Source organism: Podarcis raffonei, chromosome 14 (assembly GCF_027172205.1).
Source record: "Podarcis raffonei isolate rPodRaf1 chromosome 14, rPodRaf1.pri, whole genome shotgun sequence".
NCBI lineage: Eukaryota > Metazoa > Chordata > Lepidosauria > Squamata > Lacertidae > Podarcis > Podarcis raffonei.
In genome coordinates, this window is record NC_070615.1 from 50,878,523 (window position 1) to 50,901,494 (window position 22,972).

The 22,972-nt window shown below is 43.5% G+C and overlaps 1 protein-coding gene across 5 annotated transcripts in view; it reads left to right on the forward strand.

Annotated features, from left to right (window-relative positions):
• Window positions 1-22,972, forward strand: part of SDK1 (sidekick cell adhesion molecule 1) — a 589,097-nt gene that overhangs the window by 228,679 nt on the left and 337,446 nt on the right. For all 5 annotated transcript variants that reach the window (XM_053365834.1, XM_053365835.1, XM_053365836.1 and 2 more), the window contains exon 6: window positions 19,607-19,740. In XM_053365834.1, coding sequence (XP_053221809.1) covers window positions 19,607-19,740 — 134 coding nt within the window. The remainder of the gene's footprint in view (window positions 1-19,606; window positions 19,741-22,972) is intronic.

The window sequence follows — 22,972 nt, forward strand, 5'->3', positions numbered from 1 at the left end:
GAGATCTGCAGTGAATTTTTCCATAAGTTCTCCTCAATGAGCAACGAAATAGCTAACTAGGGCTGTGTCCACACTAAGACATTCATGCATATGTGGGTCATTGTTTCTGTCTGTGCCTTTGTGTGCCTTCATTCATACTTTATCCATCGTTGTCAACTTTTCCCTTTTCTTGCGAGGAATCCTATTTGGAATAAGGGAATTTACCTTTAAAAAAGGGAAGCGTTGACAGCTATGACTTTATCCATACTTGCAATGCTTACAAAATCTATTTTTCTGTTTACTGTCCACACCAGTGTGACGTACTTGATGGAATGTATTTGGAGTTGAAGTCAGTATGTTAAATCTTAAAATTTAATTTATTTAGCTGCACTTTTGCTTAGGGGTGATGTCCCATTACCCAGTCATATTCAGAATTGGCCATTATTTAAGTCCATTTCTCTTAGTTGGTCAACCCTGAGTCTGACTAACATTGGATATGACTCTGGGTGTCTATATCTATATGTTTAAGATACATTAATGTGTTTGTGTTAAGGGTTGTATTCAAGACATATTGGATTGATTGACAAACTTCAAAATAACATAAATAAAAGAAGGTTTTGGGGAAGACGCTCTTACTCAGTGAGAAAGATAAATATGCCCATTACAGTATGTGCAAAGTGTGAATTCAGGGGACGTGAATATTGTGATATGCAACATACTCCAATACAAAGGGTTGTTGGGAAACTGCTGTTTAAAACTGAAATACCCGCCCACCCACTGTGTGTAATTCAAGTGCTATTAAAGGAATTGAAAATGAGCAGGGAAGTAGCAGTTGTCTTTTCCCCGCAGTCATAACAGAATGTCTGACAGGCGCACAAAAAGGCATTAGGCAGAAGTAGGGGAAATTAAGCCATAATACTAATAAGACTAATACTTAGACTTGAGATAATTACTCCCCATCCCCTGTTTTCAAGTTATTTGCAAACTTTTAACTGTTTAATGACTGGGACATTTGTTTGGTTGTAAGTTGCTTTGGGTTGCCCAAATAAATAAATAAATAAATAAATAAATAAATAAATAACTACTTCTAAAATAATTCCTAATAGGGTGAAACTAGTTGTGATGCTCAAGACCTGTGAACAGGATCTCCCTTTCTCTATTTTCTTTCTTTCTAATAATAAGCACCAGGGGCCCAGAATGTGAGGCTACAATGTTGGTGGCAGAGGGGCTAATCCTTTTTCCACTGCACCATTTTCCCAGTTAAAACAACCATGTACCAAATGCTCTGCTTTCTATTGCATGTAAAACATGCAATTGCCATTTGGGCCCCTATATGTTCCCCTCGGCATGGCAACTAGGAGGTTTGGGAGGATGAATTTAGAGAAATGGCATGGTGGAAACAGGTAACCCTTGTTTCCCAAGCACTTCAGCCCAGATTTGATTCCCCAGCTGCTATTCAGGGTTTTGTTTTTTAATGTGTGAAATCCCGATCATGAATTTCCTTGAGCACTGTTTTGCAATTGGTGGAAGACTGTTGTGTGTTCTAATTTTTGTATTAACATTTTAATTGTGTAGGTTTTGTAAACCATCCTGGGAATATAACTGGAGGGTGACATAAAAATACCATAAACTGAATCACAAGAGAGGCATTTGATCCTATATCAAAAGCAATAAACATGTTGTTAAAAATGAGAAACATTAAAAATATGCCAATAAAACATTATAAATGTTTATGTTAAGACATCTTCTGTCTTGTTGTTTTCTCTGTGTACCACATCAAGGAGGAGAACCTCCACGATATATAAATCTTCCTGTGTTGGAGAGATAATACACTTAAACCACTGTCCTGACATTGATAAGCACTAGATCCAGATTTGTAATGGTAAGCAGCACCAGTGTTTTCTTCTACAGTGTTAGAATCTAGGAATATTCTTCCTAGGCCATATCCAAAATAACTCATCTTGGGAGAAATGCAAAATCTGGTTTGGGATCAGAAGATTCTTTGTGGTTTCTTAGCACAGACCTCTTTCAGTTAGGAAGCCAGAGAGACTCAAACAAGAAATGCTGATTGCAAAATCATTTTGCCCTTGTTTTTGGGAGAACTGGATCAGAGGAAGGGCATACATACTCCTCTCTCCCCCAAGAGAACATCACTTGATTTTTTAAAAAGGCCTTTGACTCAAACTGAATAGGAAGACTAATAAAACATTGCATTGTGTTTTGGGCTTTTCCATAGAAATAAAATGTGTTCTGGTCTAGTGCCACCAGCATAATCATATGTGATGCCTCCACCTCTGTATGCAAGATGGTAAACCATATATTTGCTTCAGCAGGATAGTAATTATTCTCTGGTTTTCAACTGATTCAAGGGGGTATAGGAAAGAACTTTGGTCGCATAATTACTGAACAGAGCACAACAGGTTTTAAGGTTTGGGGTGTTTTCTTTTCATCTATGGGCTGAAGGACAACATGGCAATATCTCAACTGTTTCCCTGATCCTCCAGCCTCATTTGAATAACATCTATTGCAAGCAGCTCTCATTGTATTCTCATTTTCCATTTGAAAGGGGGAAGCTCTCATGAAGAAGAATGGTGAAATGTGCTAGGCCTGATAGATAAGAGAGCGGAAATTCTCTTGGTACTGTCCTGAAGTCTCCTCAGAGAAGGAACATTGGAAGCAGGACCCCTCCAAAGAGCCCTTGGAGGTGGACATCCCTACCAGAAGATCAGAGGTCCCCATACCAGCTGGCTCGGTTCCTGGCAGGCTCTCAGATTTTCCCTCACCTCTAGAGCAGAGGACATGGTGAGCCATGCAGGAGCTTCAGGGCTACTGCCAAAGTGCCCAGCTACCTGGGTCAATGCCTGGGTGAGAGCCAGGAAGTGATATAGCGTCCCAGTCTGAACTGCTTCATTGCAGAAGCAACAACTTACTTCCAAGCTCCAGTCATTAGTGTTCCTGAGCTGAGGAAATTGGCATCTCCTGAAAATGTCCCCTGCTCAGTGGAGTGTGCAGCAGAAACAGCTCACCAAAAGTGGGGTGCTTCTACTATGCTCTCTTTCCAGCAGGTGGGTTACTGTTGCTTACCAGGAGGGAGAAGTTGGTGCTGTGCAAACTCATTGGAAGGAGTTCTGCCTTGGCTCTGCTGGGACATTTGCATCTCACTGACTTTCCTGTCACCTCACCTCTGCTAGTAAGTAAGAGTGACCCACCTACCAGGAAGAAAGCATAGTGAGTCTGCCCCACCTGGTGTGTTGACTTCTCAGTATTCTAAAGCAGGAATATCCAAGCTTTCTTATTTTCTTTGGGCCACTTATTCTCCAATGTGTTGCCCAGATCACAAACTACTTTCATACTGTCGACATTAACAAATGAAGACCATCGCTTATGACTTGAAAACATTAGATTTATGACTGAACTTTGGAAAGACTTTTCAATCGTAGATGTGAATCAAATTTGGTAGAGGAGCCTCATGCTGTCAGCTGGCAATCCTTGCTTCGAAGGATCTGCTGTTGAATTTATAATCAAGCAAGGAATTGGTCAATACTACATTAGTTCAAACTAAATGCAAGTCAAAGGTGTGGTAAAAGATTAGAGCTCATGGTTCTAAAACAACTATGGTTATGATTATGATCATTATTATTGCATGTTTATTTATACCCCGTCTTTTCTCCTGACAGGCCTGAAGGCAGTTTACAGGGGAAAAACCAAGAATTGCTAAAAACAGAGAAAAATCCATCATTAAAATATAATTAAACATTGATAGAATTAAAACTATATACATATATCAAATCTGTTTCAAACATACCAATAATTCCAATAAAAACAGCATGACACCAGCCCTTTAATTAAAAGTAGTCAATTCCAAAAAAGCCTGCTAGAACAAGAAAGCAGGTCTTTTTACACACGATGGCATGCTTCACTTTTTCGAGCCATTAGGACTACAGAGCCTTGAAACAGTGTATGTCAGAACATGTAGCTCAAAGATAACGAATTCACTTTAGCAACAGCGGTGTGGCTGAATATGGGGATAGAAGCAGCTGTGGGACAGCAAGGTTGGCAGTGCTAAAGCTTTTCTCAATTTATGGACTAAAACTGTTGCTCTGTCATTAAAAATTCATCTCTGTCACTGTCACCTCATTCACCATCTGCTCACCAGGTTACCCTATGACAAAGGGGTGGTGCATTTCATTACTAATTTGCTTTTTGTTCAGCGCAGTATTTTCAAGTGGGCCTGCCACTGGAACAGCGAGGGGGGACCATCAATCACATCCTCAGAGGGCTTAATAAAGCTTTTGACTACTTCCATAGCATAGCATGCTCTGGTGGTGCTATAATATATCTGAAAGCTAGGTGCTATTTTAATAACATGCGAGATAACGGCGAAAATGTCTGTGCCAACAAAGAACGCCATTGCATAGTGAGACAATGAATGATTGTATTTATTTGTATTTGAAAACTGGTCATCAGCCTTCCAAATGGAAATCAGCTCCGTGCCCACCATTAGCACAGACAGTTCCCTTTGCAGACCAGTCATGTGGAAATCTGGATTGTGTAGAAATACTCCTTTTTAATTAAGTAATTTTACCATTCTGCTTTCCAATGACTGCTAGCTCTGTCTACAGAAATTGCCAGACTGGGGAGTTCAACAGGCGGAGGAGTTAAATGAGCTGAATATAAGGTGATATATTAAATAGAATCAATATTGAATATATTGATAGAGCCTGTTTGGCCCCCTAGTGTACACCAGAGTGATGAAGCAAGCTAGGAGGCGGCTCTGCTGCTGAATGGGGCTCAGCTACACTTCCATTTGCCCTGCCCCTTCCCCCAAGGATTAACCTGCATTTAGTGCTGAATCAGAACAAAGGGCAATTGAGTGTTCTGCAAATTGTCGTTTGTTCTGATTTAGTGCTAAAGAGACGGTTTCTTGGGGGCAAATGGTGGGGCAAAGGCAAAATCGCTCAGACCCATGGTTTCTAGGCACTGAACTGTAGCATTTTGGACACACTATGGGATCCTGTTCAGCAAAAGATGGCTATTCTGAAACAATCACTTTTCATGATAAGTAAGAGAAAAAGTGACATGAAAGGTGATGGTTTTTTTTAATCAATCACTTCTTAACAAACAAACAAACAAACAAACAAACGGGGGGGGGGAGTCCACTAATTATTCACTTTGACCATAACTATATACCGGTAACTCCTGGATTTCAAGAACATCTCCACCCCCCTTTTTGGAAACCAAGTTAAGCCTCCCCTCTTCTGTTGTTTGAGAGAGATCTGGTCACAGCCAGAAGTTGTAGAACCCTGTTAATGTCCTAAAACAGAGCTACAATCTTCTGTGTTTATATTTGCAAAATCTTAATACATTCTGGGTTATACCTAGCATATGTTAATGTCTTAAGGTACAAGACACAGCACCCTGGTTGAAGGCAAGCAGGTCTGGGTCTGTTCAGTGCCTGGATTAAAACTATACATGTAATGTTCTTCCTGGGATAAAGTGGTTAGACATTACTTTTTGATTTTAAATTTTTTTTTAGTGCAAACTGGCCCTAGAATCGTGTTCTTTAATAAGTGACACCTGCCCAAGTTTCCTATGTCTACTTCAAGACCAGGTATTATTTATTATTTTGTCATGTCATGTCCAGATGACTCATCTCTTATTTTCATTTTTTCTCTCCCTGTTTTTGGATTATGCTATAAAAGGGTCAATAATTCCTCGTCAATGTCTTTTCCACTAAGGCTGAGGTATAGATTTGAAAATAAGCCCTGTTCTTGTTTTGCACTGATGGATGAATGTCAAATAGTAGCATTGTTGCAAACAACTCTCTAGGTTGACAGTCCCGGTGGAAAAGGGCTGTCATGACAATTTGAGTTCATAATGGATGAGTGCGTGTTTCAGGAAATTTAGAGCAGTCCCATGGTGGGTTCTGAAGGTGAAGATTGAAAATGACAGGACAATCCAGCCAAAGTTAAGCATTATAAAGTCCTCTTGATTTCAGTGGGCATCCCATTGGCATCAGTGAAAAATAAAAATACTTGACTTTGTCTGGATTTTAGCCTATTTTTTAAACTCGGCAAATAGTGGAACAGCAATTAGAAGTATCTCAGCCTGGACTCTTTAAGAAGATGAACATGTGTTTCACTATATCACTGATATTCATAATTACCTGGTTCAGGTAATAATTCACAATTTTGCTTCATAATTACCTGAGGTCACCAAGCTTAATTGTATAATGAATTTATCATATTTTGCCTAGGAAGTTCTTCTCTGGCTTCATATGTAACATTACACTTCTGCTGATTCTGTTAGTAAGACTGATTTGCAGGTCTAGGCACAGAATTTATCAAATATTTGATGAGTGAAACATTTGATTTCTGTCATCAACATAATGAGACTGCATGACAATGAAACTTGGTACCTTCCCTCTGTTTGAGTCACTTCTATTGATTTGTTTATTGCAAACATTTTATTGGTTCTTGTCTCCAATCCAGATTTAAGTATTCCCCTTCCTATTTGTTTTGGCAGGGTGTGGGTGGTTCAGTTTCGAAGTGGCTCTCAGCAGTGGCTGTAGCTGTGAACTACAATTTCCAGGGGACAATGCAACACCATAATCACACATGTCCCACCCTTCCATGTCAAGAGAAAATTCTCGGAAAATAAATGAGTCTTTTGATGAGTGGGGGGCAGGGAGATAGTTTATAATTACTATGCCAGTTCTGAATTAAACAGAGAGTTTGCACATCACTGGGTCCAGTTTTATACATGCAGTGTGAGCCACCCCACCTGCTTTGAAAGGACTTGAAAACCATATCTTAGTATTTTCAAGCATGTGTGAAATGAAAATCTGTGTACAGTTGGGTGTTTTGTAGACATTCAAACATGAAAGGCCTTTGCTGAATCAGAAGCTGAGCTACAGTTTTAAACACAAGAGAATTAAAAAATTAAAACTCACTTTGTCTTTGTTAGAGAGGGATGCTGGACAGCAGAACCACATGACTTTTCAAGTGGTAGCTAACCTGTGCGGTAGGCTTTTTCTAGATTGGATTGCATGTATCATGTACAAATAGCAGCATTTTGAAAAGATCAAGCATTTTCTTATTCGAGTGAGAAGCTGAGGCAATCACCTGGAGAAGAAAATGCTACCTGTAATGGTTCTAGGGGTTGCTCGTGCATAAGCAGGTGTCTATCTCCCCGGCTGGGTGCAAACACCTGGGTGGGTTGCCAAAGTGAACCTTTTCTGTCCGGACAGCCACTCACCCGTGGCTGACTCAATCGCTGGCAGAATCCGTCAGTGGGCATTTCTTAAACTTCTTCCAGCAAAGAAGGTCTTTGACGCCTAGTCTCCTCCTACTCTCTCTGCGCGAAAGCCTTCTGCGCAAGGAGGGCGTAGGCAGCGGAGGACCCCTACTCTCCCCGCTGGTCCCCGGCAAGGAGTCATGGGACCGCCTCGCCGCTTCCCCCATCTGCCCCCCTTCTCCACTGGTGCTACGCTGATTCTCTTCCCCAGAAGACGGGCTGCTTCTCCCGATCCCTGGACGCTCTCTGGAATCCCTCTGGCTTTTGCTCTCTCCCTCCAGCACTGATGGCAGTTCACTGACGTCCACCTCCTCCTCAGGACCCCACCCCCACCCCTGGCGCGATCTTCCGATACATCCTCCTCTCTCTCCTCGACCGACGATGCAGGGAATCCCCCGAAAGAACTGTCATCATCTTCTGAGGATTCAAAACCAGCCTCCCATCCGCTCGGACCTCTTCCAGCTGGTTGAACCTCCCAGTCTGATTCTTCTCCCTCGGACACCTCCTCTCCCTCCTCTTCGGAGGCAGGAAAACCCACAAAGTCCCCTTCGTCGTCTGTGGGTCCAAATTCTTCCTCCCAGAATCTAGCTAATGGTTTGGGCTTACCCGGGAACAAACCATGAAACTCTTCCACTAGATACCCGTCAGTGATTGATTCAGCAGGGACCCAAGTGTTTTCAGACCTTGGTTCTCCCTCCCAGGCTACCAAGTACTCTACCTGGCGACCTCGCCACCTCGAATCGAGTATTTTCGTAGCTTCGTTACAGTGTTTCCTCTCCTCTACCCGCGGGTGGGTGGTAACCCCTCCCTCCTGTCCCGGGAATTCCCACCCCTCCCTGTAATGTGAAAGTAGGGACCTATGGAACACCGGATGTATCTTCATGCTGTCAGGCAACTTGTTTGAATGCCACTGGGTTAACCTGCTGTATTACCTCAAAAGGCCCCAGCCACCTAGGCTGCAACTTCTTGCACCCTCCCTTTAGGGGCAACCCTTGAGATGACAACCACACCCGGTCTCCCACCTGTATGGCCTCCCCCTCCCGACGGTGCCTGTCTGCCTGCCTCTTGTAAACTTCCTTGGCCCGCTCCAAGTTCAGCCTGAGTTGCTGGTGTAAGGCCTCCATTTCCTCCGCAAATTGCTCAGCCACAGGTACACTCCATCCTTCCTCCCCCCGCCCCGGGAAGGCCCTGGGGTGACACCCGTAATTGGCCATGAAAGGGCTCATTCCCGTGGACACATGTTCAGCGTTATTGTATGCAAATTCAGCCAAAGCTAATTTCTCTACCCAATCGTTCTGCCTCTCGCTGACATAGCAGCGTAGGTACTGCTGGAGTATACCGTTCGCTCTTTCGGCCTGTCCATTGGTTTCTGGGTGCCTCGCCGTCGAGAAGCTCACCTCGACCTGCAGCAAGCTCATGAGTCTCCGCCACAACCGGGAGGTAAATTGTTTCCTGCGATCCGAGATTACCCTCAATGGGGTCCCATGCAGTCTAAAAATGTGGTCCACAAACAGTCTGGCTGTCTCCTCTGCCGACACTGCATGCGAGCATGCAAGCTACGAAATGGCACATTTTAGTCAGTAGATCGACCACTACCATGACTGCTGTCTTTCCCCTTGACTTGGGCAGATCTGTCATAAAATCAATGGACACCACCTCCCTGAGCCTTTCCGGTGTAGGTAAGGGTTCCAGTAGCCCTGCTGGGGCAGTTCTTTCCCCCTTTGCCCTCTGGCATTGGTCGCACCCTTTTACATATTCTCGTACGTCTTCCCTCACCTTTGGCCACCAGAACTGGCTGGTGACAAGTAGCATGGTCTTGTGCTGTCTAAAGTGCCCAGCTGTTGGGTTGTCATGGAGCTGTCTAAGTACCTTCCCCCTCAAAGTCTCTCCTGGTACATACAGCGCCCCCTTGTAGTACAGTAGCCCTTCCTTTTCCTCAAACCCCCCATTGCCTTCCTTTCTGTCCCTGAGCTCCCTGATTTTCGTCTGAGCAAACTCATCGTCTCTGGTGAGCCCTGCTAGTTCTCGTTTCCCTACCAACGCTCCCCCACACACCCACCGGTCCTCGGGGAACACGTGCCTGGTCTCCGGTGGCCCCTCCCCTTCCATGTACTCCGGTTTCCTGGAGAGTGCATCTGCCCTCACGTTTTCCCCTCCCGGCACGTATTGTATCTTGAAGAAAAACTTGGCGAATTCCTGGGACCATCTGATCATCTGATCTGTCTCTGGTTGAGCACTCGCGCGGTCCGCCAGTATTCCAAGTTTTTGTGGTCAGTTCGGACCTGGATCTTGTGCCGTGCCCCTATCAAAAGATGTCTCCATTGCCGAAATGCCGCATAGATAGCAAGCAGTTCTCGGTCATACACCGTGTAGTTTTGCTCCGATTTGCTCAGCTTCCTAGAGAAAAAGGCACACGGTCTCCAGTTCTCCCTGGACCCGGGTTGCAAAAGTACCGCTCCAATCACACAGTCGGACGCGTCCGTCTCCAGTCTCATGGGTTACTCCCGATCCACGTGCAGGAGCTGCTCTTCCGAGGTGAACGCCTTCTTCAGGTTTTCAAAGGATTGCTGGGCACCCTCTGTCCATGTGAACTTCTTTTTGCTACTAAGACAATCCGTTATGGGCGCTGTCAAGTGAGCGAAGTTCTTTATGAACTTCCTGTAGAATTTGCTGAAGCCTAGGAACCTCTGCACATCCTTTCTGTTTTTGGGGGCCTTCCATTCCAGCACTGCCTTCACCTTGCCTGGATCCATGGCCAGTCCTTTGTCTGACAACCTGTACCCCAGGAACTCGACCTCCCTGGCGTGGAATTGGCATTTTTCCAGCTTAACCCACAACTGATGCTTCTTCAATCTCTGTAGCACCTGCCTGACATCTCTGACGTGTTGTGTTTCATTCTCCGAATAGATTAAGATGTCATCCAAAAAGGCTATGCAATTCTTGTACAGCAGGGACCCCAACACATGGTGCATGAAGGCTTGAAAGCAGGCAGACCCCGATTGTAATCCAAATGGCATAACTAAATACTCAAAAGCCCCCAGGTGGGTGAACATGGTCGTTTTCCATTCATCCCCCTCCCTTATCCTAATCAGATTGTATGCCCCCCTGAGGTCCAGCTTGGTAAAAATCTTCCCCTGCCTCACACGTGTCAAAATATCGTCAATCCTGGGCATTGGGAAAGTCACAGGTTCTGACACCAGGTTTAGGGCCCTGTAATCCACGACTAATCTGGGCTGATTAGTCTCTTATTTGTCCACAAAGAACACTGGACTGCCCCCCACCGCCTTCGATTCCCTTATGAAACCTCTCTTCAGGTTCTTGTCAATAAACTGCCTCAACTCCTGCATCTCCCGGTCGGACATGGCATACAACTTACCCACCGGTAACTGAGCCCCTGGAAGCAGGTTGATTTGGCAGTCAAATGGCCTGTGGGGGGCAGTCTGTCTGCCTCCCTCTCGCTGAAGACCTCCTTCAGATCTGCATATTGTGGTGGCACCCGCCCTTTTTCCTCCAGGGCCACCCCAGCCACCCTGGCCACAGTCATTCTTGGTTCCTTCCCTCCCAGACAGTGTTCTAAGCAGTAAGCTGACCCAAAGGTGAGCGACCGCTGATGCCATGACACCACTGGGTCGTGTATTGCCAGCCAGCTCATTCCCAGTATTATTGGGGGTCCTGCCAGCGTGGCTACGTGAAAGGCAATGGTTCCCGTGTGCCTGGAAACACTCATCCGCATTGGCGGTGTCTGGTGTGTCACTTCCCCTCCCAGTAGTTCTCTGCCACCAATGGTGGTCACCTGTAAGGGAAAATCTAGTGGCAACAGGTGGAGCTGGTGCTCCAGAGCGAAGTCTCTGCTGAAGAAATTACACGAGCTGCCAGAATCCAACAGCCCCTCCACCTTGACTGGGTGCCCATTTGGGAGTTCTAGCACCACTTCAATGGCTATAGCTGCCTTGGGAGGGTCAGGCTGGGGCACTTCTATTGGTTGCTGGCCTGACTGCTGCCCCTGCTGGTTGGCAGCCAGGCTTTCTCGTTTCCCTGCACCGGCCCTTCCTCCCCCTTCTCGTCGTGGCCTGCAGCCCCCATCATGCCTTGCCAGGCCTTTCGTTGGGACAGACCTTTGCAAAATGTCCTGGCCGCTGGCAGAGGAAACACTTCTTGGTAGTTTTCCACTCCTTCCCCTCCCTTTTCCGGCCTTCACTAGCGTTTGAAACTTCGCGCGCGCACGCTCCGTCAATTTCCATCGGCTCTGCCGCCTGGGAAGGCTCCCTCGGCATCTCAGGAATGCGGTTGCCATGGAAACGTTCCGCCTTTATCTCCCGCTTTTCCTGAGCCCACGCTTCCTGGCGTACACCGATCGCAAGCACAGTCTTTGTGAGTTCATCCATCGACCGTGGGCGGGGCGCTCAGGACAACTCGTCTTTCACCTCGGGGTCCAAACCTGCCTCAAACAGCATTTGTACTGGTTCAGAGTCCAGATCCCACCTGAGCTTATGCACTAACATCGCAAAACGCGACCAGTAGTTTCTGACGGACAGGCTCCCTTGCTTGCACCCCATCAGCTCCCTCCGTGTCATGCTTTGCTCAATCTCGCTGGAGAACATCGTGTCCATTGCCTGATAGAATTTCTTAAGATCTTTCAAAGCATCATTCCCCATTGCCATCAAGGGCCTGATCTATTCGCGCGCCCCATCCTGCAGATGTCCAACAATGTAACCCACCCTCTCCCCGTCATCAGCAAAGTCATTTTTCTGCAATTCCAAAGCGTATTGAATTTCCGTTCGGAAAGCATTGTAATCTTGGGGCTTTCCTCCAAACTTGTGTACCAGCCCCGGGACCTTCCTCCCTATCGGGATGGCTCTGACCTGTGCATCCTGAGCCCGCCTCTCCTCCAGCCGCGCTGACAGGGTAGCAACATGTGCCTCCAGGTCTCGATTCCTCTCGACCAGACCTCGCACCATGGCTTCTTGCTCTGTCTCTCCAGCTGGCCCTGTTTGGCTCATCATGCTGCCTCACCGGGGCTGCGCACAAGCAACGTCAGAGACTGACGGATTGCTGTAATGGTTCTAGGGGTTGCTCGTGCGTAAGCAGGTGTCTATCTCCCCGGCTGGGTGCAAACACCTGGGTGGGTTGCCAAAGTGAACCTTTTCTGTCCGGACAGCCACTCACCCGTGGCTGACTCAATCGCTGGCAGAATCCGTCAGTGGGCATTTCTTAAACTTCTTCCAGCAAAGAAGGTCTTTGACGCCTAGTCTCCTCCTACTCTCTCTGCGCGAAAGCCTTCTGCGCAAGGAGGGCGTGGGCAACGGAGGACCCCTATTCTCCCCGCTGGTCCCAGGCAAGGAGTCATGAGACCGCCTCGCCGCTTCCCCCATCTGCCCCCCTTCCCCACTGGTGCTACGCTGATTCTCTTCCCCAGAAGATGGGCTGCTTTTCCCGATCCCTGGATCCTCTGGCTTTTGCTCTCTTCCTCCGGCACTGATGGCAGTTCCCTGACACTACCGTATCTTGCTTGTATTATTATTATTATTATTATTATTATTATTATTATTATTATTGGCTATCTCTATACCTCATGGTACATCATTCTGCTCTGTGGATATGGAGTGCTCTGGAATATGAGTGTACCTCAAAACCAGACAAACCTAGTTTCCACAAAGAGTATGTCTTTTGCATTGTGGTTGCTCAAACAGTTGTGGGATTGGCGAGTATTAATTTTTCAATAGCGGTCATTTGCCAATGTCCTGGCATCAGGGAAGTGGGTCCTTTTCTGCATTTCTTTGTTTGCCTGTTGTCATGAATGCTGGGACCTTCGGGACCTTCACTTGCCTTGGGGTTTGGTCTGTTGGGCCACACTGCGTGAATGGAGGAGTTAGCTAGGGGCACTCTCAGTTTCTTTGCCTAGCCAGGGACTTCAGTAATAATGTAAAAATCTGCCTTCCAAAATAGTTTGCCTGCCATTACTGATCTTCTCCTTAAATAGCACTTGATAAGCTTCTTCTAACGGTTCCCTAGAATGTATTTAAAAACAAGTGCTTTGTGAAAGTTAGTGTGGCACAAAGCCAAGAAGAGGAGTGAGCAACCTGCTGCCCTCCAGATGTTGGTCTAGAACTCTCACCCTCTCTGACCTTTGGCTATAATGAGCTGGTGGGAGTTGGAGTCCAACAACATCTGGACAGGTTCTCCACCCCAGCCTCAAATATTGAGCATACATTTGTACGTTTCCTTTTCTTTGTTAAAAGCAATGAAACTGCAATTAATAATTACAAAAGAATGACTAGCATATTTTTTTCTGACAGGCTCATGTCAGAAAGACTTTGCCAGAGGATGACAATCCTACAGGGAATCCCTGAGTGATTACATTGTTATTGCCCTGTAATCTCCTCATTTCTTCCTAGACTCGCTGTTTCTGAGTCGCTTAAGTTCTTGCGTAGAAGGATCAGCTCCAGTTAGATGTGATCCAAACTGAAGTTTTTATAAGACACATAGATCCCTCCCCCCCCAGCATTTAATATTGCACAAAAAGCAGCTTGATGTTTGTATTAGCTGTGTGGCAGCACTGTAAAGGGAGCTTTATCTAGGCCTTTTGACAAAATAGAATGCACTTTGGCTCCTAAACAGATGGCTGTGTTGTAAGTATAGACCAAATCAGGTTTTGCCGTGGCTTGGATTTTATTCTGTTATGATACAGTAATCTGGCATTATCTGTTTATCATGCAATCTAGTCACTAAAAAGCTAGCAAATATTTAACTCTCTAGGAGTTGGTGTCTTGGATGAAAAGGGGGAGAAATCAACAAAAATGAAGCCCTGAACTCCCTCTTCTTCAATAATTGAGGTGCAGGAAAGAATCCTCTGACTTTTCTCCTTCTGCATCCATATAAGACCATTGATGGTTGCAGTGGGGAGGAATGATCTTCTCAAGTTCCATAAATGGAAAAATATTGCCTTGTTTTACATATAACCCCTATAAAGCCCAACCCTGGCCATCTTCCTGATAAATAATACCATTTTTCTCTCTCTTAGTAAGCATCTTGAGTTTGGGGAAATTAGGGAGTTTATATGGTGGGTGTTTAAAATGACTGTTCCCCCCATAGTGTTCCTTCACTGCTGCTTTATCCAAACTTCTGCTGTTTAAAGCCACCACTTTTCTTTTCTCAGTGTGGAAACTGTAGCACACAGAGACCCCCCCCCCAGAGGGGCCTTACTTCAACCGCATAGCAAGTAATTTACTACAGACACGAGTTCCTGTCTTTTTCTTCCTGCTTGCTCTTCCTTCTCACACATCTGCCTCCAGGGCTGAAAATGCATCATTGATGCCCCATGCAGACTATTAATCTATATTTTGCTTATCACTGTTTCAACTGGACAGAATTAACTGCTCTAGGTAGACAGGTGCCTTGCCCCCCCCCCCAGTGTTTAACATAGTGACTTTTTCAATAATGTATGTGGGGCCAGGTTACCATCTGGCAGGAAGCAGACATTATTCTCCCTATGATGGCTACTGTTTTCTTTTTCCTCTTAACCTTTCATTTGATTCCAGAGGCTTATGTTTCAGATTATCCTTGGAGGATTAGTTAACCTTCATCTTTGTTAACCTGGAGAGTCAAGATGGTGATATACATTTGCATGTTGATCTTCCGTTAGACATGTTTATGTATTTCTCAAAATTCAACAGTGCATCATACTGTACTCTATTCTTTCTCTGTGCCAATTGTAAAATATTGACAGATTAAAGCCATTATGCCATTTTTGTCTACCTTAAAAAGTTTAACAAGCTAAGCATCCTGGAATCAGACTTTAGGCTAGAAACCCAAGGCACTGGCATAAGTAAAAAATAACAACACTGAAGATGGAAACCGTTTTTCCTCAAGCTTTATGGCCTTCCCCCCACCCCCCAGAAAGAAGCAACTTCACATTTGAAAGTAAAGTTTACTTTTTCAAAGCACTTTCATTTTCATGTGGAAAATAGGAGCCTCCATCCAGAGTGCTGTTCTTGGCTACAATCCCACACCAATTTATTTAAAGTAAGTTCAAAAATCTATATTGAACTTTGAGTAGGATTGTGTTGTTAGGCAAAGCTTTGGACTGAATAGCAAACTTAGTATCTCATCAAATTGCGTTTCACAAAATACTTATGAAATTCTACTAAGTTTAAGAAACAAAACACTACAGTACAGGGCATACAGTTGGTTGTGAGATCCTTTGGAAAGCAACTGGAACTAGAACTATCACCCATGGAGTCTAATGGGGATGCTCGCTTAAGTCTCCCCTATCATATTAAATATAGTTACAGTATTACCTGTTCTCAAAATTACAAGATACTATTGTTCTCAGTGTGTGTAGATTTGTTAAGACTTGCAATTTCACATTCCAGTTTTGAGTGCACTAAGTAATTGAAGAAACTTTCTTCCATCTTAAATTAAGTAATCTCCATTACTGATTTCTACATGTAAGATAATCACCCCAAGGCAATACCATAAATTACTTTTATCTAAATATTATCCTGATTTACGCTACAACCCTATACACACTTAGCTGGGAGTAAGTCTAATGAACGCAGTAGGGATTGAAGACATACTAGATGTATGATATATGTACATACATACTAGACACGGGTGGTGCTGTGGTTTAAACCACTGAATCTAGGACTTGCCGATCAGAAGGTCGGCGGTTCGAATCCCCGCGATGGTGTGAGCTCCCGTTGCTCGGTCCCAGCTCCTGCCAACCTAGCAGTTCAAAAGCACGTCAAAATGCAAGTAGATAAATACAGTAGGTACTGCTCTGGTTTAGCTAGAAGCGGCTTAGTCATGCTGGCCACATGACCTGGAAAAATAGTGTGAGGACGAACGTCAGCTCCCTCAGCCAGTAAAGCGAGATGAGCGCCGCAATCCCAGAGTCATTCATGACTGGACTTAACTATCAGGGGTCCTTTACCTTTACCTTTCTAGATGTATGCTTAATATGAAGCAGGTTTACTGTAGTATCTTGATTTTCCTTAACTGGGGCGGGGTGGGGTGTCGATACTTTCTGTGAAGGCAAAGAAAAGGTTGATCTCTTCACTCCATCCCTGAGACTGGATTGGATTAGCCACCTTTCATGTCTAAGAGCCATTAAAAAAAAAAAATCCCCACCGGTGTCAACATGCTTAGAATTACTCTTTCTGTGGAAGGGCAAATAGATAATTTGTATTTGAATATATTGTATTTAATTTAACTGTGTTCAAATTAAAAGTTTCCCAGTTGGAAACCCCACTCCACTTAAAACATTCTCTGTCTTACTTTCCTGTCTTCCATATATGTAGTGCAGACCCCTTAAAATTAGGGCTTATTAGGTAGAATCATAGAACTGTAGAGTTGGAAGGTACCCCAAAGGTCATCTAGTCAAACCCCCTGAAATGCAGGCATCTTTGAAGTAATGTATCTTGTCCAACAATATAGTCCCTGTCAACTTTTACCTTAATTGCAATCCCAGCGCTCCATTTTTTAAAAGAAAAATCCTTCCTAAACACCCGCTTTCAGAGCTTATCCACTCTTCTTGTTCTGCTCCTTTCCCTGGGGGGGAACCGCAAATGGACGAAAAAGCACTTTGGGTTTTCTCCGGATTGACATTTGCTCTGATTTAGCACTAAAGTGGGTTTTCCCTGTGAAATTAGTGGAGCATGGGTAAACTGCTTGGCCCCTTGCTTTCTAGGCACAGGGCAATGGGAAGCGTGAGCAAGCCCTCTGTGTGGGAGCTTCGCTTATTCCAAAGTCTTTTCTGGGCCACCAATAAGTCACCTTTTGCTGATGCTAACATTGTCCCACTGCCCGCCTTGGCACCTCCTTACCAAAGCCACATCACCACCAACCGCTTAGTTCCTCTCCATCATTCCATGCAAGCAGAGTTACACCTGCCTGGCTGAGAACATGGCATAGGTCTTGGAGATCTGAGAGGGGAGTTATCAATATGGGCACATAGTCTCCAAGCTACAAAATACCACTAAGATTGTGCACATTTATTAAGACTTATAATGGAATGTTCACTCCAAGCAGCAGCAGGAGCCACTTGAGTGCTCTCTTGTGCCTTCTCCAAGTGCTGCCGCCGCCGCTGAACAGGTTGCAGTAGCATTAGCACTATATATGAATGTACTCAAGAGATGAATGCAATCAAGAGATGTACTGAAGAGATGGTTACTACAGCACAGACCATTGCAGCCTCTGAGAGATTGGTTACAACTTAAAGGTAGCATCATTTCTCCCAGAAGTCAAGATAACAAACACAAATCATGCATCGTCCCCATTCTTCCCCTCTGTGGCCTCTGCTTTTTGAAGAAGCGTGCTGGAAAACTCTTTGACAATGATTTGTCCATCAATTGTTATAGATTTTAATTTAAAACTGGAGGTTGATTGCTGAGTAAATGTGGAAAGTCTAGTGTTGCAGGCAAGCGGATGTAAAAGGCTAGAGCAATTTTACAAGGACTGGTTTACAGAAGCATTTCTTACAAGAAAGGGCAAATTTATACTAGACTTTGCTGATTCCTCTGAGAAGATGCCATGCTAAGGGCCCACCCACACTGCCGTTTATCTCGTTATTTCAAGTGATTTCAAGTCATGGGGCTGAGAAGTTTTATTGTTGTTGTTGTTGTTGTTGTTATTATTATTATTATTATTATTATTATTATTATTATTTGCCCCATCACTTTCCCTAGGAAAAACTACTGTTTACTGCTAAATCAGAACAAACATCAATTGGGTTTTCTGTGGATGGAAGTTTGTTCTGATTCAGCAGTAGACTGGGGAATCTAGTTTCTGGAGAAAGCGGTGGGACAGAAACAAACAAATGACCCTCTAGTACCCATGACTTGAAATCATGTGAAATCACAGGACAAACAAAAGTGTGGATGGGCCCTAACTTAGGAGGTGGTACAATTACAGCTGTCAGAAGCAGCTTTGCTCTTCCTTTTCTCTAGAACTTCTTCGAGCTAAGCATGTTAATTAGCTATTTGCTGCAGGTCTTGGTATATGAAGCTTCATAGGCCATACATTTGTATCTCCTGAGATTCTGATGACTTTGATCTATCTCCACACATTCTAACTTCCCCAGAAATGGACATTAGCATTCTCTTAACAGTGACATTTCATAAGGTTACCTCTGAGCTGTAAGTATTTTGCAAGAGGAGTTTGATTGCAGACTGCAAAATTTAAATTTGAGTAATTAAGGACAGTACTCAATTACTTTGGAACAACAAATTCACTTTAAAAGCAACAATAGTTTTTTTGCAGTTAGGAAAGTGATGAGGAAATTGACGGAAAGACATATCACTCCCATGCAATCAAAAATCAGGATGATTGTTCATTGTTGTATAATCTTCCTGGAAGAAAATCAGAAGAAGTGCTCAACAAACAGTGAATATCATATAACCTTAAAATAGGATTTGGACAAGCAAATAAGGATGAATGCTTAAGAAGCAGGTCTGTCTGAAGAAGCCATAGGGTAGCTCTTCCTGTATTGCTGTTGTTGTTGTCTTTGCAAAGAAATAGTATTTATTGGGATGACTGGAGTCAATTGTTTGAATTAAATATTACAGGTTGGTGGTGTCACTAAGAGTCAAACTGCCCAAGATGCAGAAGATCTTTGTTTGCATTTGCCAACATTTAAATACAAAAATCTTTGCCACTGGATCTTTGCCACTGGTGCTCAGGGAGGGGATAACTTTACCTCTGTGCTGTTTTCTTGATCTAAATCATGTCTCTTCCACTCCCACCTGCTATTAGATCCATAGGGATGGAACTTAGATTTAGAAAACAGCAGAAGGAAAAGATTAAACCACCTATTGCACAGCATATCTACTTCAAATCAGAACCCTAGAAGCTGCTTAAAGGTAAAAATACAACCTTTATCTGAATACAGATCTTCAGTGCTTCATGCAGTTTGCTTTAGGTGCTCCTTTTAATCTTTCTATAGCTAGAGTGCAAAGAATTGCAGAACTATGTGTACACTGGGTTGTGTTTTTCAAGCAGCTGCCTTTCATGCTGAATGATGAATTGCTTTTAAAATCAAGGTGAGTTTCAAAAGCAGTTTCTGATATAGCATGGGGTTAAAATAAATATATTCAAAAACCCCACTGTGTATAAACAAGTCATTGCCCATTCCTGAGTGTTCTAGATTCTGGCCTCTGTCAAATTAAAAATCACAAAAAATCCAAAGAAAGAGATATCAATGAACTTCAATGATTTCCAGGCAGTTTGAGAGGGATTTCCTCTGCAAGCCTACCAGATTTGAGAGATATATTTTGCAACTTTAGTCTTCTTGTCCTAATTTAACAAACCCTGTTTTGCCTTTTTCTCCAAATAGAACCATCACACTAGAGAATCAGTTGGTCATTCTTGCGACATCAGCAGTAGATGCTGGGTGCTACTATGTCCAGGCAGTCAATGAAAAAAACGGAGAGAATAAGACAAGCCCATTTATTTACCTGAGTGTGACAGGTGAGTACTGATTTTGAAAAATGTATTCTGAAAAGGATGACATGTGTACCATGGAGAGACATTTCCCCCCACAAAAAAATAGCTTTAGCAGCAATTTTGGAGGTAGCAGTATTACCTACAAAAAAGCAAGACCCTGGAAGGAATTCAGCCTTTCTTTGATTAGCGTATTCTAAGTGTGCATTAAGAAAAGAAGATTCAGTCTTAGGGTTTAAACCTGTCACTTTCCTTGCAGAAATTCATACCAAAAAAGCCACACATTTGGGTGCCCTTTTGAATGAAAACTCTTTAATCAATCAGAATTTTTTAAAGCTGGACTTTTGCATTCTTTTCTTTTGTTTGCATTGAAAAGCTTATGCTATTAGTATTTTTCTATGACAACTTCTTAACTGAAGTGATGACCACATCACACACACTCAGCGCATACATTCAATATCACTCACTTGAAGCATCTAGATGTGGCTTTTATCATAATTTGTGCCCTAAAGGAAGCATTTGCAATGTGCTGTGGGTTTTCCATGGGAAAGGAACAGGGCAAGGGGAAAATCACTCAGATCCATGCGTGGAAAGTGTGGGTCAAGCAGAAAACCCCTTGGACCTGTGCTTCCTTGTCATGGGGCAAGCGGAAGTATGGACAAGCCCTAATATGCTCATGATTGAGGATGCTACTGCACTATGGTATACCTGCCTCCTAGCAGATCCTTGGGTCCTTTAAACCAGTGCAGTTTCATTTTAAACCTTACCTACAGGAGACATAGATAGTGGGTCTGTGTGATTAGAGGTTTGTGCAAACTATGGCTCAGATAACGAGATAATGGGCATCCTGCTGTATGATCTGAATTAGAACATGTGAAGGTGTGATAGCCAAAAAATTACTAGGCAGGGAATCATCCTTGTTATATTCACAGATTCCAAAAGATGATGGATCGAAACAGGCATTTTGTGCCAGTTTTATGTTGTTCAGATGTTGTGAAGCAAGTAAGGCAAAATGAAATTGGTTTCCTTATTAATGGGTTAATATAGGTTTTAAAAGGTGTGTTATAGTGTTAGTATAGTGGACACTTTTCTCCTCCTTTTTTAAAAGTACCTTGTACAAGTGAAACTATTCTCAGCAAAGATCACCAAAAGGAAAGGGTTGCATTAAACAGTTTGTATCACAAAAGAAAAAGAATAGCTTTGAAGGGGTGTTTTTAAATACCTGTTCTAAACAGAAGTCTGTTTATGTTTTCTCTTTGTGAGTTACTGGTATTTTGCTGCTCTTGATTTCATACCATTTCAGATCAACTGCTTCCGTGGTTGGTTTATATCACACACACATTCTGTATTTTTTATGTCCAGCATCTCCTGTTGATTCTTTCTTTTTAGAAAAAAAAGATTAATACATATAATTTAAAAGGTAAAATGCTTGCTTTTTGGTGACCAAAGCATCTACTTGCCTAAGGTCTATTTTCTAAAAATGAATAGTTGAGCAGTCCAGTGATAATCGAGAGCAGTTAGTTAAATATGCAAGTGTTTTGCTAAAGAAACGACAGATTGAACTAGGCCTGCTGGTCAGCCGCATAAGAAATGCAGGGTTGCCATGGAAAAAACAATGCCAAGCAGCGCTTATTGGGACCTTGGGAGTGGAATAAGTGTCATGATCCAGCTGTTCTGTGAGATGGGAGTGAGGTGTAGACTTCTCCGCACATTTTAGAATTGTCTATCTTCACAGATTCTATATAGCTATTTCTGGTTGATGTGCTTTTTAAATGGCATAGGATTTGCAAGCCATACTCATATTTTGGATGCAGAACTGAAGTTAGTTTCATACTAACTTATGCAGCTGCTCCTATTACTGCTTATACCAACCTCCTCATGCCAAAAGGTTGCTATACACAATTTCCCAGACATAGTTGGTAATCGGCCATCGGAAACAGTGTCCAGGCAGATATCGCTTAAATGTCAGGGAAAATCCAGATAGATGGCAATCCATGTGAGCAGTGTCATTTTTGGCAATTTCCCTTAACAATAGCTCAAAAACTTCAATATAAAAGAAATCACAAGCCCATGTTTAGATGACACAATAACCAAAACCATGACTAAACTTCCAATAGTGCAGCAGCAGCAGAATGAGAGGGAGAACCAAGCAAGCATGACCTGCATCTCTGGGAACTTGAGCGTTCATGGTAAACCATGGTTTGGCTCAATGTTAGGGATGAACTAAGCTACTGTCACATAATGAGGAACCAAACCCAGAAAACCTTGCAGCTTTTGGCATAGACTTCTTCTCTTACATTACAAAATGGGTTTGATAATTACGTTCCCCTCCACCTTGCTAAGTTGCCTGAAAAATCTTGAATAAAAGGTGCCGTGTCTCTCATTTTTTCCCCCCTGGCAGCAGAGGAAAAACAGCTATACTTAGAATTTAATGACATTCATTTATAAAGCAGGCTTTAATGGTCTGTATTACATAACCACTAATGCACTCTGCAGCTCATTTTCTGATCTTAATTAACATTTGGGAATAGTCAGTCTGTGGCCATGTGAATAAAACATTTGCAACACACCGTAGGCTACGAAGAATGGCATGGACATATAGCGAAGAAAACAAAATGAAGAGGGGGAAAATAAAAGTGGGATTTGAAGTCCACACAGGTGGTCTTTTGACTAATAGGGGTGGGGGTGGAGAGATAATGATTTAGAGAATAACAGGAGAAACTGAAATCTGAGGCCTTTTTTTTTTGCCAATGAAAAGGTCATAATCTTGAGAAGAACTGCTTTGATGATATTTGAGTACTGGAGTGGCTGAAATGCTTTTAAGGTGTTAACCTATATATTTTTTTAAAGAAAACAATATAATGGTGTGTGCCTTGAGATTGAAACTGAGAAGAAAGGAAACAATAAATGTACTAAACTCAACAGACATGAATAAAGCTGAACAGGATTGCGACCAGGCAGGAATAATAGAATTGTAGAAGTGTAGAGTTGAAAGGGACCCAGAGGTTCATCTAGTCCACCCCCCTGTGAAGCAGGAATCACAACTAAAAAATCCCTGGCTGATGGCCATCTAACCTCTGCTTTGGAAGCTCTAATGAAGCAGAGTCCGCCCCACTGTTGACCAGCTCTTAACAGTGTGTTCATTTCAGTCCATTGAGCCTGCAAAAGAGTGGGCTTTGTCCAGGAGGGGAAAGGAGGGCGGGGGAGAGAAGCAACAACAGGATATCGTGGGCTTGTGTGCATGTGTGCAGGAAGACAA